General features: G+C 45.7%; 1 protein-coding gene across 1 annotated transcript in view; it reads left to right on the forward strand.

The window, feature by feature from the left end:
• LOC135820958 (uncharacterized) overlaps positions 1 to 14,947 on the forward strand; it is a 124,941-nt gene that overhangs the window by 74,546 nt on the left and 35,448 nt on the right. Inside the window, exons 5-6 of the mRNA XM_065334017.1 lie at positions 1,178 to 1,276; positions 12,228 to 12,302. Of these exons, the coding sequence (XP_065190089.1) occupies positions 1,241 to 1,276; positions 12,228 to 12,302 (111 nt within the window). The 5' untranslated portion in view covers positions 1,178 to 1,240. The remainder of the gene's footprint in view (positions 1 to 1,177; positions 1,277 to 12,227; positions 12,303 to 14,947) is intronic.

Raw genomic sequence — 14,947 nt, forward strand, 5'->3', positions numbered from 1 at the left:
CGACGCTCCAGTCCGTTCACATGGGTTGATGCGAATAGCGCGAATCGATTCATGAATCGATTCGCGGGCATAATCGAACGCACTCTGTTGCATGGCCTAGGTAATGGCTTGGTACTGAAAGCGCTATGAAGCATCAGAGGACAGCAAGAGGAAAAAATAAATGAATACTCAAGTTCAGATCCAGCACCGAAAAACATAAGGATGGCATGCACAGGCGAGATCAAGACACATAAAGCTTTAACCAGTTGACTTGGCCTGGCAGCTTACTGGGGTGTCTCGCACACTTGGCACAATCAAAGTAGTGACTTAACCTCCATGAATTGGTTTGGCGTGACAACAATGGAGTTGTGCAGTTTGTCATCATGTTACCTCACCTCGGGCATTGCCGACTGCCACGACTGAGTGATGTCTATGCGCTACCTGCTGGTCTAGTTATCGCTCCATCTGGAACGTACACTTTGTTAAATTGAGAGAGTCCGGGAACCCTAGTCTTACTCTCTGGATGAAGGAAACCGGGACAGTAACGCTTCCCAACCCTGGTCAACATCACCCCCCCCCCCCCCTTACTGTTGCTGTCGCCTTCTCTGTTGTGCAGTCCACTGCTGCAATAGCCCAAAGATTTTGTCATACCTGTTTGCACTCATACAATCCCTTGCTGCACTTTGAAGTTGTTTCCGATGCCCATGTACTCATTATTCTTTGCTTGCTTTTATGCTGAGGAACATATGCTGGATCCCTATACTGCATAACCCGCGTACTCATTCGGCCCATTCGATAGAAATTATTGATGTAACGAGTAATCGATTATTCGAATTTCCTCGATCTCTTGAACCTCAAGTCCTCAACGAATAATCGATCGGATATAATCTAGGTTGAAGGTTCAAAAATTCGAATATTCACAGGCGGACAAAGTCTGTGCGCTGCATACCATGCGCGCAACCCTAGACCTCTCGACTGGAATGCATAAACTAAGTTACTAAGTTAAACTACAGTCCATTCATAACAAGATGGGCCCTGGCTCTGGCGAGCTCCCGTATTTGGCAATTTTTAGTGTATCGTACAGAGTGCAGTGCTGCAGAATTTGAAATTTGAAAAGGGTCCAAAAAGGGTACCTGAGCTGGGGTTCTAACCGCTCAGTGCACCTTTCGGTGACTCTTTTTGTGTTGTTATCTTTTAGTTCAATGATACTCCACTTGATCTGGCATTGCGAGGAAGGCATACAGAGGTTGTGTCCATCATAATGAAGTACATGCGTACTCTACTTAGCAATCAAGAGGTAATCACTCTATAGTCCATTACAGGTACCGGTATACTAGTAGTACAGGTTTGCCTTTTTCGACTTATCCAGATGAACTGATTTGTGCCAGCAGACCCATGAGTCATGTCCTGGTGTTGTTACCTGGCACTCTGATAGTTGCTCTGTTTTATGTATGCATAGGCTTTTGGTGAAGTAAGTGATGAATCAGGGGCGTCACACACGGTATGACCACTACGACCATGGTCATACCACTTTTCGTCCAGGATGGTCCACCCAATTCATCCAAAAAAGCAATAACAAAATTCAAGGATCTTCGAACTTGTACAAAACATCACAACTAAGTTACTTTCATTGCAAGGAGCATACAATTATTTGGTTCAGACTTGATGCCTAGCAGCTGGCACCCCAAAACTCCGGGCGACTATCCATTGCAATAGGCGGTTGGAGTCACGGGTAGAGACAACCAGATGATGGATTCCTCATGGACGCATTCACTGCAAACTTGACGGAAACAGTGCTGGCGGCGATCACTGGGTCCAGAACTAAAATTTCCAATATCTACCATATGGTAGATCTTGGAAATGTTTAGTTCTGGCGATCAGCACGGTCAAGAGACACTACAAGCATGTCACTTGTCAGCTTCAACAACATATTCTTTCCACAACGACACCTACCTAGTACCTCTGGCTCTTGACGATCTACTGCAAGCTGATGCGAAAATGCATTACATCTATACCCGCGAACGCCGTGCTTGTCAATGGAATAGGGAAGCACTTCATTCTCCGAAGTTGAAAAGTGTTTGGACTGCTGTTCCACGGCGCCAGAACGTTCTGCATTTGTTCACCGACACGACCCGCTTCACCAAATGACTTACGATTGTTTCGTTCTCCGAATTTTCTGGTAGCAGCAACAAGAATTGCGTCCGCGATGACAGGTCGAAAGTCTCTCGCAAACTAAAGTCCTGTTGCCATGAAGACAGAGAAGATTCCGCAAGCCCTTTCTTCTCCTTTCAGTGTTGTAGCTCTCCGGCCAACTGGCAGATCTTTCAATCCCACCGAACACAAAAAGGATCTTCTTCTTTCTCTAAAAACAACTAATTTTAAAACATAATTACTTCGCGACTGTCCGCGGGCCGGCCGTGTACATAGACTAGTGCATGCGGCGTGGCGCACTTTTGCAGGGCATGACATACCGGTACGTTTCGAGGACAATGGCTTCCTTTTGGCCTGGCCACCTATGATCCATGAGAAGCATTTTTTGAGCTGGAGTGGGGTTGTCCAATAAGTGCTAGGGGAACCCTCCTTTGCAGCTGTAGAGTGCTAAAACGTGCCCTGTTCCACCCGCGGAACACCCGGACCCCGGTCATACCACTCCCAACCGCCCTGTGACGCCCCTGTGAATTTAATTAAGATAGAAGAAATCACATGGAAACAAGTTATGAACCAACTATCCACGACTGTAACAAGATAATAAGCAGTCAGAAAGTGCGATAAGAGGGAAAAAAATGGCCGGTTACTGAGACATCCAACAACCTGAGATCTAGCCCTCACACACCTTCAGTGCGCAAACCAACAGCCTTCCAGCTTGGAAGGTTCAAGGTTTCTTACTGCTTGTTATCTTGTTACAGTCGTGGATAGTTGCTTCATAACTTGTTTCCATGTGATTTCTTCCATTTTAAATCTATTTGTTGGCTCAGTGTCCAAGTGATGAATATACATGTAAAACATTTTATGGTACGCACGTGACGCAATGATTTTGTCCCCATCCTTAGGTATTCGTATCAAATGTCTCCGAAACGCTTGTTTGCATAACATATGTATTTATTAGAAGTATATGAAGGTGCATGCTTTGGCACATGTAGAGCATTTCGTTCATAGCATAAGCCATTAACACGTAAGTACAATGTGCAATGAGTTTATGATAATTATGGTGTCATTCGACTACTTCTTATGTACTACTACCTCCGACAAGCGAAACTTGGCGCTTGTTTTTTTCGTTGCTTTTGTGTTGGTACCACAACATCACAAAGCTGTGAGGTACGACCTACTTGTAGCTCGATGCTACCGGGTGCAGGAAGCCAAGCGATAAGCTGGTGAGTGGCACTTAGTTCAGACTTAGTCAGAGGGTGGTTTGCAAAGGCAGACCAGTCTCTCGTGTACCAGCACAACGGTGCGCGCTTCCATTCTGCGAAGGAGAATCGTCGTGCCTTCGCATGTCAATGCAAAACCAAGGAGTTCTCTCTCTATTCACCTGGTCACTCCGCCAGAACAGAGTCCAGGTGTATATGTCAACAACCTACTCAATCTGCGGACAGCATGCTGTTTCGTTCTTTGTGAACTCATCAGCGCAGCACAGAGGAAATGAGGCCGAACCTGATAGCAATGAAAATAAAAAATGTCCAATCAGGCCCGAACGAACCTTGCCAGAGTGCTCAAACTGACAAGTCAGTGAGCTGTGCGTAATGCAAACAGCAAAGGCACTACCCCACATGAGAGTGCTCAACTACTACAAGAGCAGGAGCGAAAATTCCAAAAACCTAGTGTCTTTCAATAGCCTTCCGAGCGATGCGTCTCTGGTGACTAACGAAATTTGCCAGGAATTGCTGCCGGCAATTTTGAATTGTTGGCGAGAATAACCGGCGAAGAGGTTGGGAGTCCAGGCGCGTGTGGAGGTGTTGCACAATTCACGGCATTCTGGAGAGTGGCGGTGGAAATGACTACCCTCGACATCGTCGCTCGAGCACAGCACACACGTGCGACACCAAGATTTCCAGAGCGATCACGGCAGAAGAGGTACTTGCTGCAACTGAATCAACTCTTGTCGCATTTTCGTCTCACTACAGGGACAATTCCTCGCCAGAAGAAGCTGCGATCTCTGAGTCAGAGGAGAATGATTCAGACTACTGTAAGGTCGCGGATAAAAGCCGGGCTTCTAAGCATATAAGCCTCTTTCTGCACCAGGCTTTAATGCAAACCAGGCTTGTATGCAAACCATCCTTATATGCACCACTGATATTTTTGCCAGGCTTGTGTGCACATAGAAGCCAGGCTTCTACGCGCGACACGTATAGATCTCCTACTGACTACCGGTATGGCGGCAGTTTTACTATGCACTGTGCATAGCGCATGCACTCTTGACCTACCCGATCCGCGCTTGCATAGAAGCCAGGCTTCTACGCGCGACAGGCTTTTATGCATTTGACCCGTTTGATTTTCAGGATCCGCGATGTGCTTGTATGCAAACCCGGCATTTATCCGCGACTTCATGGTAACTGGTGTCTCTAATGAATTATGTCCTTGTTGAGCAATACAAAGTTAGTTGTATTTTGGCAAGTCAATCACTATTTTCGAATGTAAAGTGTGAGTTATTTCGAGTAATTTGAAGTAAAAAACGCGCTAAGTTTCGCTTGTCGGAGGTAGTACTTCTCATGAACAGTAATCCATCACTGCAGTTGTGCAATGCTTCTGTGCTGTCAGTTCAGAGTGAGGACTGACAAAGAGACTTTTGCTGGAACTTCTGTCGTGCTTCTCAACTTATTAACCATTAGTGAAATTAATGTAGTAAACAGTTTCCTCTAAGACAAAAATGCGATAATACAAATGTTTACTTTAGTCTTCTTTGCGCTGTTTTACCACCTCCTTACTGTACTTAATCCACTGTTCCTGTTCCTTTTCCTTTGCCTGTATTTCACCTGATGAGAAGGTTTGAAAGTATACTTGTGAAACCGAAAACTTTCAAGATGTTCGTAAAGAGCCTGAAGTGTGTCCTTCTTATGAGTATCATAAAATTAATATATTATTTATATTAATTTGTATTGTATGTATTAGTACCAATCAAGTTTGGAAGTCCAAAATTTCAAACTCTGATGTGCTGCTTATACTCTTTTTTGGGCCCAAAATGGGGGGGGTCGGCTAACATCCCGGAAATACGGTAAACAATATGCAACAGCCAACGACGAGGGCACTGAACGCTTCAGGGGTCGACCTCGGACGACTTTGGTAACGGTCTTGCAGACGGAACTGTTATCATGGCATGGACTTACCCTCCACCAGCCGCTAGATGTTGACGCAGTCCGCACAATGGCAGCGGACCGACAGGCATGGCGTGGAGCCCGCCCCACCTAACAGGACTGACCAGACATGTTGTATGCATATTCTATTTTATTCCCGTAGCTATGCAGAAGACGGTACTTCAGTAACGTCTGGCGCTAGCCAGGGCCCACACAGCTTTAATTTGGTATTTGTGTGTTTATTTGTTTGTGTGTTTGTGTCACGCCTGGCGCTATCCCGTATCTGTCCTGTACCGTACCGTACCATCAAACACAGCTGGCCACATACAGCTGGCCGCAATATGCAAATAGGGCTTTCAAACGCAAGATCATAACGTGAAGTAACTTGGAAGAATGGGTATGAATGCGAAATGTATGGGGGAATGCATGTAGGGCGATAGTGCGGGTTCGAATTAGGGCTTGGCGGATAATGCCGGCAGAAAAATTGGCAGAATTCGGTACTTTTTCTGGTAAGTTTCATGCATGTTTGGTATGTGGATAAAGAAATGGAGCAGAATTCGAGGAATTGCCCGCCATAAGGTTTGTATGGTTCTGCCAATTTCGGTGCAAAAAAAGCAGAATCTGCCACCTTTTCAGGCATTATCCGCCAAGGCCTAGTTCGAATCCCAGGATACACCTGAAAAAAATAGGAGTATTGAAAAATGTATAACATCCCTATGCTTTTTTGCCGTCATCAAGGCGGTAGACGGTGTCGTATTACCCTCGATCGTACCTATCCCGTACCGTACCGTACCATCAAAGACGGCTGGCCACAATGCATATTCAAATAGGGCTTTCAAATGCAAGATCATAACGTGAAGCAACTTGGAAGAATTAGTATGTATGCGAAGTGTATCAGGGGATGCATGCAGGGCGCGCGATAGTGCCGGTTTGAATCCCAGGTTATGTCTTCAAAAAAGGGATTTTTTTAAAGAATTTATAACACCCCTATGCTTTTTTAGTCTAGGTCATCAAGGCAAAAAAGCATAGCGTAGGGCCCTGAGCTTCCAAGCTCTCTCGTTTTATACTTTGGATGAAGTTTTCCATTAGTCATATTGGTGTTGTTGCTAACGGCTTTTGTTGACGTCACTTTCATTTCATTGTATCGTATTACTCTGCAGACATCAATCCTGAATGGCATAAGCAAAAGTGGCACCCCCGCCAACTACGCGGACATGCTTTTAATAAATAATAATAATAATAATACGAAGTAGTCTCACCGTCCAGGAGCGACACTGACTCACGCTGCTATCTGGTGTTCACGAGGTGTTTATCGCGCTGGAAGCGGAGCGTCTCTGTAAGTTTGTATCCCTGGTGATGTTTGTGCCTGGAGAGCACTATATAAGTGGTGCTCTTCAGGCACAATCTTCCTCAGCCTACTCAAGCTCAACTGATGAGGGGTGAATTCCCCGAAACACTGTGTATTGAGCAGGGAGTGGTGCTTTCTTGCAGGTTTGCCGAGTCGAAGGTTCGATGGACTTCTCGTGTGCTCTGGATGGCAGTCGTGAGTCAGTCAAGTGTCAAGTAAAGTCGGCGGAATAGCGCGAGCTCCGGTGTGGGGAGCAAACCTTTCTTAATAATAATAATAATAATAATAATAATATGCAACAAAGTGTGGATGCTTTATATGGTTTTCTTGAACTTTCGCCTCTTGTTTCTATATTCAGTGGTATTTCTTCCAGATAATAGCGCTTTAGCTTTAGTGCGGTGTCCATCAGCACTCGGCCGAAGGCAAGAGATAGGCACCCACCGGGCTAGCATCCAGCCGCCAAAGGTGGGGCCATGCATCATATGGATATTAAATATGATTGTAGGTAAACAACAGAGAGAAACACACAACACTTTTTGAATATCGTTCATAGGAACACGAGAGAGTTTGGAGGAAAATCAGACCGAAAGAACTCCACCACCCAACCCAGAGCATTACGAATCAAGGACCTTACGCTGGATAGATGCAGAGCCAAGGAGAGCATTCTTTTGCAATTCAGACACAGAGCAGTAGCTGGTGACACCGATGGTGGAAACGGTGCCTAAAGTCCCAACTACCACAGGAACAATCTGAGTCTCAACTTGCCATAGCTGATGGATTTCGCGAGCAAGCAGTTGATACTTGGCACGTTTCTTAACTTCCTTTCCAGCAACGCCTGGATCATCAGGTCCAGCAATGTCAATGATCAGGGCATTCTTGGCAGGTCCATCAACCAGAACAATGTCAGACCGTCGGTGCTCAATGAAGCGATTGCACCAGATGGTGAAATCCCACAGAATCTTGATCTTCTGGTCCTGCGGAGAGATGTTGGCGTCTGAAGTATCTCTAGCTTCAGGCTTGTTATCCTCGGGTGCAGGATGCTCTTGTACCGTTGCATTGGTCTTGGTATGCTCAGAGTGCACTGACTCTCTTGGTGTAGTTTGCACGCACAGCTCTGAATGGAATTTATTCTCATTTCACGCCACCATGATGGATTTTCATCATCCTGGGCTTGTTGGAAAGATCAGGACCAAGCGAATCCATCATGGTAGATCTCAGCAACATAGAAACACCAGGGGCACTTCCACCTCCTCTCCGAACTACTCCACCGTGCCTCGGAACGGCACGACAACTCAATCTCACGTTCTTGTTCGGCATCTTGCCCAAATTCAACCAGATTTTCACGATTCGAACTGCGCTGCAAAGCTGAGATCCAAGCGCTTCATTTGATGTCCATCACGCATGCGTCGTGCCAAAGGGAAATCCCCTAGCACGCTCCATAAAACTGCGAAGTCATGAACAAAAAAATTCGTGTTCGCTCCGGCCCGTGATTTTGGTGTTCATCCTGTCGCCGCTCAATGATTCTTTATCCCATCGCAACGAACGTTATATCCACGGAAAGTTGAGCTCAAGACCTTTCCAACGGTGTATTGATTGTTGCGATGCGTTAATGTTTCACAGAGTTACGATAGTTTGTACACTGGTCTATGCACTGAGCAAAAAAATTCGTGTTCGCTCCGACCCGTGATTTTGGTGTTCATCCTGTCGCCGCTCAGTGATTCTTTATCCCATCACGACGAACATTATCCACGGAAAGATTAGCTCAAGACCTTTCCAACGGTGTATTGATTGTCGCGATGCGTTTATGTTTCACAGAGTTACGATAGTTTGTACACTGGTCTATGCACTGAGCAAAAAAATTCGTGTTCGCTCCGGCCCGTGATTTTGGTGTTCATCCTGTCGCCGCTCAGTGATTCTTTATCCCATCGCGACGAACGTTATATCCACGGAAAGATGAGCTCAAGACCTTTCCAACGGTGTATTGATTGTCGCGATGCGTTTATGTTTCACAGAGTTACGATAGTTTGTACACTGGTCTATGCACTGCAATGTAACGTGCGCACTACGAGGACGAGATATCTCGTCCTTGGCCAATCGCGTGGGGGTCTGTAGGACGAGTTATCTCGTCCTTGGCACTGAAAGGGTTAATATTTATTTATTTTCTCGTATCCGTCCCGAATGGGACTCGCGACGGCAGAATTGACTGTGAGCATGTGCGTGTGAGAATGGGAAAACGAAATGAAAAAGAAAAAGGAGAGTCTTGTAATAAACAATTTGCAAAAAAATGCGATCATACTCATAAAAAGGACACACTTCTTGTAATAAAGGTCAAATTTAAGAAGAGCAGTACTAAACTAAATGGCAGAGCAGATGTTACTCCATTGTTTTCTGGCGCGGGCATAGCTATCAAGATCACGAAGGCAGCTGGACTTAAAAATGCAGATAGGTGTGGGGTATAGCAGATGGAAATGTCTATGGTAGCAGAGTCCTTCCTGGAAGTGTAATCAAGAATAGCGACTCTAGTGGAAGCTGAGGAAGCTGTCGAGAATTCAAGCGCCCTTCAGATCTTTGTCATAGCGCCACCGAATACTGGCAATGTGAACGTGGACAACAAAAAAGACGAGTAATCAGATGATTTGATGGATGATAAACGTATCACGGAATCTGCTAGAGATATGGAGCTAGATAATTGTGAGACTAAGGAGTGGAGAGGATGATGACGTTGGTGGCTATTCTGATTATTGTGAGATCGACGGCGAAAAGTGTCAATCTGCAACCAGCTGGAATGACACGCTGGGTGAAATAGACTGTTGATGATGATAGCCAACCTCAAATGCAACTTGACTCATCCATTGACGATCACCCCGAGTTCGTTACGGCATCACCAGTGGATCTCTCATGGGGTGTACACCCTGTACTTCTCTAGAAATAGTGGACGAGTCAATACCGCACAATATCCGCGACAAGGACATTGAAGGAGAACACTAGCTCGGAAGCAATTGATCTTGAGGGATTCATTGGAACTCTTCTTGTCTGGCTAATGTACCAACCTCTTGCAAGTAATCTGAGCGTTCCAATTATCCAAACAGCCGTGAGCCCCAAGCCAATGTCCTTCATCTAGTTTCATCCTGAGATCGCCATCTGTTTGATGAAAACCGACCCCGTGCAGCATCACCAGCGTCCAGACTTCCAGTTGATGTGCGCTAGAATGGTGTTGGATGTTGACAACACATGATCATTGCAAGTGGTGCCTGCAAAAAAAAACAAAGTGTAAACGCTCCTAGTGTGGAGCTCAACTGCATTTCGATCATGGTACAAAACTGTCACGGTATATACCAGTGACGCATCAGCAGCAAACCACTGACATGTGGTTATTGACACTCCTCGACGACCATCATATAATTGTGTTCTCCACCTCAAGTATTTCACGTTTATTTTGGTCCACTAACACATTGTAATTTGCAGCAAAGAGACCATTTGAGTTGAAGATGGTGCGTGTAAGGTTTTTCTTCCATTAACACATAGAAAATTAATAATTGATCACGTCGTATCTTCCTTTCATGAAAACCAGCGTCCTTTGGGTACACAATCCGGCCAACGTTCCCCTTTGGGAACATAAACATATTTCGGTAACACTTTGACATATTCACGTCAAACTTTAACACATGCTCGATTGGTCTCAATCAACGAGACAACAGCTCGATCAGACCGCCAGGAACAGCCAAACTGGTCATATTCAGACACCGGGCAAAGCAGAGCTCCGAGTCGTTGCGCATCAACACATCGTTCAACGATCATTGCGGGCCAGGAACTTCAACTTTCTGTTGCTCCAATGTGAGGAAAAAAACGGGCGTCCGAACTAGGCCTCGATCTGATATCCTTTTCCACGCATCTCCGGTCAGTTGCTGCCAGGGCTAACTCATGTGTTGGCCTCCTACGTAAAGCTGCTCGCATTCTGGACTGCCGTGGCATGCTGGCCGTGTATCACGGCTTCGTCCGCCCCTGCTCGAGTATGCTCCCCTTGTCTGGATGGGGGCTGCTCCCACCAACCTTGAACACCTTAACAAAATGCAGAGGCGTGCCCTCCACATCCTGGGACCCAAAATCTTGCTACAGAGCCTCGAGGCCCGACGGAAAGTGGCGGCGCTGACTTTCGTCTACAAGCTACTGGGCCAACCAGGTCCTCCTCTGCTGAGATCCATGGCACCTCCTCTCCTTGTCCATCGTGCCGCACCTGTAACCCGGAGACAATGCCAACAATCTGCTTCACACCCCTACCAAACGGAAAATGTTCTCCCTCCAGGCCCTCCTAACTACCTAAGACGCGCCTTTTCATACAACATCATCAACACCTGGAAAGCGCTGCCATCATCCCTATTCACCAAACCACCATCTCCTAAGGGCCTACAATCCTTCAAAGCGAACGTCCACTACCATCTTCGCCGAAGCCAGTGGCTTTGGGCCACAGACTCCCTCTAACAGTTCAGAACAATTTCCATCTTGAAGCTCCTCCCCCCCCCCCACCAAGCATTGCATCATGTTCACTGCATCTGAACTGCCTTTGAATCTATTTTTCTCTCTTCGTGTTCTCTCTCCACCCCCTCTCTCTCTCTCTCTCTCTCACTCTCGCTCTCTCTCTTTCTCTCTTTCATTTTCTCTCTCTCTCCTCAACCATTCCACCTCACCTTTCACTGTCTTTATCGCACTAAATCACCCGCTTCTTTTAGGCTATCGTGTGCAAGCTCACGTTACTGCCGAGACCATAGGTCGGTGTTGTGGGCTTGCCTCACCAGCACAGGCTTGCTTTGCAGCCCCTACTCTCCCTGCTGTTTTGTTATTGTATACTCTGTTGTCTTCTCCCCTTCTGACGAGTAGGTTGTGTACTTAGTAAAAAATATCCAGCATATTTAACACTTTCTGGAAATTAGCACTGCGCTTGCATAATCCGGCAAGTTTTGCAGAAAACCAGCATATTCTTGCGAAAACTATCATATTCTTGCAAAATTTGGGATTTTCGTGAGAATTCACAATACCCCCACGACTACTACTGCGCCTTTGCCTGCTGAGTAATAATAATTCTGTGCTTCTTGATTTTTTTCTGTTTCGTAGAACATAACTTATTCTGCAATATACATGTATGCAGTTACCAATCTGCAACAGTAATCTATAGCACTATTTCCATTTTTTTCTAAGCAGAATTCAAGCGTTATCAGTGCTATTTTGGAGCAGAATGCGAGCGTATTGAAAGCCAGAATCCATCAAATTCTCGAGCATTATCCGCCGGGGCCTAGTCCGAACTCCAAATGAAATCCGACATTATGACTCTTGTCAGCACCGTTGCGGCTTGACCCGGTTTCAGTGGAGGACGCAAACACTGCTTTGAAGCGAGTGACACCTTCTGGGCGAATAGTTATTAACACTCCTACATGTACTTGTACATGTATATGCGTATGATGCGCATACAATACACTGTATACCGGTATTCATGCATGCAAAAAGAAGGACTTTTTCGGTGCGGCCTCAGTTAAAACGTTTTTAAGCTTAAGAAGTTTAAAATCTTATGAAATGAGATCTTAACAGATGCTTTAGTGTTGCCCACGTTGTCTCTGCAGGTTGTAGCTTTTCTCTGTGGTCACACAAGAAAAATCCCATGGATAAGCTATTCTAGTCATTGGATTCCTGTCATGGTACGTGCTTTAGTTACCAGTAGGTTTCTTTCGAACATGTCATCAAACAGCAGTAAAATTACGATAGAGGGGGCTTTAAACTCCGGTAAGGCGCTTGGCGGGAATATCCCTGTTTGGTTGTCTCCTAGACAACGAGACAGACCTCGTGCTACATGCCAATGAGACAAAATGGTTACACCTGATCAGCCTGTTTGACCTGGTGACCCTGCACTGCATGTGGATGGAATTGCATTGGAGCAGGGGCAATGATTCAAGTACTTCGAACCGACCATCCCTGGAGATGGAACATCAGACATTAAAGTCGAGAAGTGTCTAGTGATTGCAGCATCAAAGCTTCACGAACTAAAGAAATTCCATACTCACCAACCAGAAAAATCTCGAACCTTGACAAGACATGCAGAATCCCTGGATTTCTTTCAAAACCCAAGGGAAAAGAGCTTTTCCCGCCAAAAAATGTTAGACGGCAGTGTACTTTGCGTACAGCACAGTTCGACCCTGCAGTGCAGTTTGATCAGTCAGCACATGCCTGTCGGTGCAGATCACGCAGCCATTACGTTCCGTAATGCCGTTCCCGGGAGGCAGGACACAATTGACATGACTAGTTTGTTCACATTATTATATTGACATGACGGAAACCAGGGACTACGACATGACGGAAAAGCAGACTACACTCAAAGAGACAAACAAGAAGACTAACAAAAGGACTCTCGACTACAAAATCGTGCATGCTCATATTACACATGCTTGGCGAAGACAGTTTGGGGAATATCATCACACAGGAAAACAACACATCATTATGCAACTCGTAGGCTAGGTTAGGCAGGTCTTGAAAGTGCTGTGTACAGTTTGAAATGCGAGTGTGTACCGTACATTTTTTGAAAAACCAGGACATTGAAGGCGAGTCCCTGGAGTTTTTAGGAAAAAAATTGATCAGAAAAAGTGTGACTTATCCGGGTGTTTGCTTGAAATCCCCGGGATCCAGGGAGTAATGTTGATTAACCGGGATTTTGCCGGAAAAACCGGGAGGGTTGTGGACTTGCCGAGCAAGAGTTCTCATGATACGCTAGGTTACTGATATTGTTCTAATAATAACATACATGCATACCCAATGCTGTACATACATACATTCATACATACTCAATCTGCGGACAGCATGCTGTTTCGTTCTTTTTGAACTCATCAGCGCAGCACAGAGAAAATGAGGCCGAACCTGATAGCAATGAAAATAAAATTTTCCAATCAGGCCCGAACGTACCTTGCCAGAGTGCTCAAACTGACAAGTCAGTGAGCTCTGCATAACGCAAACAGCAAAGGCACTTCCCCACGCAAGAGTGCTCAACTGCTACAAGAGCAGGAGCGAAATACTCAATCTGCGGACAGGATGCTGTTTCGTTCTTTTTGAACTCATCAGCGCAGAACAGAGAAAATGAGGCCGAACCTGATAGCAATGAAAATAAATATTTCCAATCAGGCCCGAACGTACCTTGCCAGAGTGCTCAAACTGACAAGTCAGTGAGCTCTGCATAACGCAAACAGCAAAGGCACTTCCCCACGCAAGAGTGCTCAACTGCTACAAGAGCAGGAGCGAAATACTCAATCTGCGGACAGCATGCTGTTTCGTTCTTTTTGAACTCATCAGCGCAGCACAGAGAAAATGAGGCCGAACCTGATAGCAATGAAAATAAAATTTTCCAATCAGGCCCGAACGTACCTTGCCAGAGTGCTCAAACTGACAAGTCAGTGAGCTCTGCATAACGCAAACAGCAAAGGCACTTCCCCACGCAAGAGTGCTCAACTGCTACAAGAGCAGGAGCGAAATACTCAATCTGCGGACAGCATGCTGTTTCGTTCTTTTTGAACTCATCAGCGCAGAACAGAGAAAATGAGGCCGAACCTGATAGCAATGAAAATAAAAATTTCCAATCAGGCCCGAACGTACCTTGCCAGAGTGCTCAAACTGACAAGTCAGTGAGCTCTGCATAACGCAAACAGCAAAGGCACTTCCCCACGCAAGAGTGCTCAACTGCTACAAGAGCAGGAGCGAAATACTCAATCTGCGGACAGCATGCTGTTTCGTTCTTTTTGAACTCATCAGCGCAGAACAGAGAAAATGAGGCCGAACCTGATAGCAATGAAAATAAAAATTTCCAATCAGGCCCGAACGTACCTTGCCAGAGTGCTCAAACTGACAAGTCAGTGAGCTCTGCATAACGCAAACAGCAAAGGCACTACCCCACGCAAGAGTGCTCAACTGCTACAAGAGCAGGACACATACATATATACATACATACATACATACCCAATGCTACCCAATGCTATATACATACATACTCGGAGAGAGTTGTGGTTGCTCGCGAGAGTGCTCAATACACCAAGGTGCAGAGCCTAGTACACACACTTGAGAGGGCTGAAAAGCGTTTCTTCTGTAACTCTGAGTTTCACGGTTTTAACCGATCGTCAGACAGCAATTGTCAAGTTGCTGTCTGATGATCGGTTAAAATCGTGAAACTCAGAGTTACAGAAGAAACGCTTTTCGTCCCTCTCAAGTGTGTGTACATACATACATACATACATACATCTTGATATTGGTCTTGATCCTGTTGCCAAGTCTGCGGGCTACGCAGTCCCCGAAGGGACAGGTCAAA

The sequence above is a fragment of the Sycon ciliatum genome, chromosome 7 (assembly GCF_964019385.1).
Source record: "Sycon ciliatum chromosome 7, ocSycCili1.1, whole genome shotgun sequence".
Taxonomy (NCBI): Eukaryota; Metazoa; Porifera; class Calcarea; order Leucosolenida; family Sycettidae; genus Sycon; species Sycon ciliatum.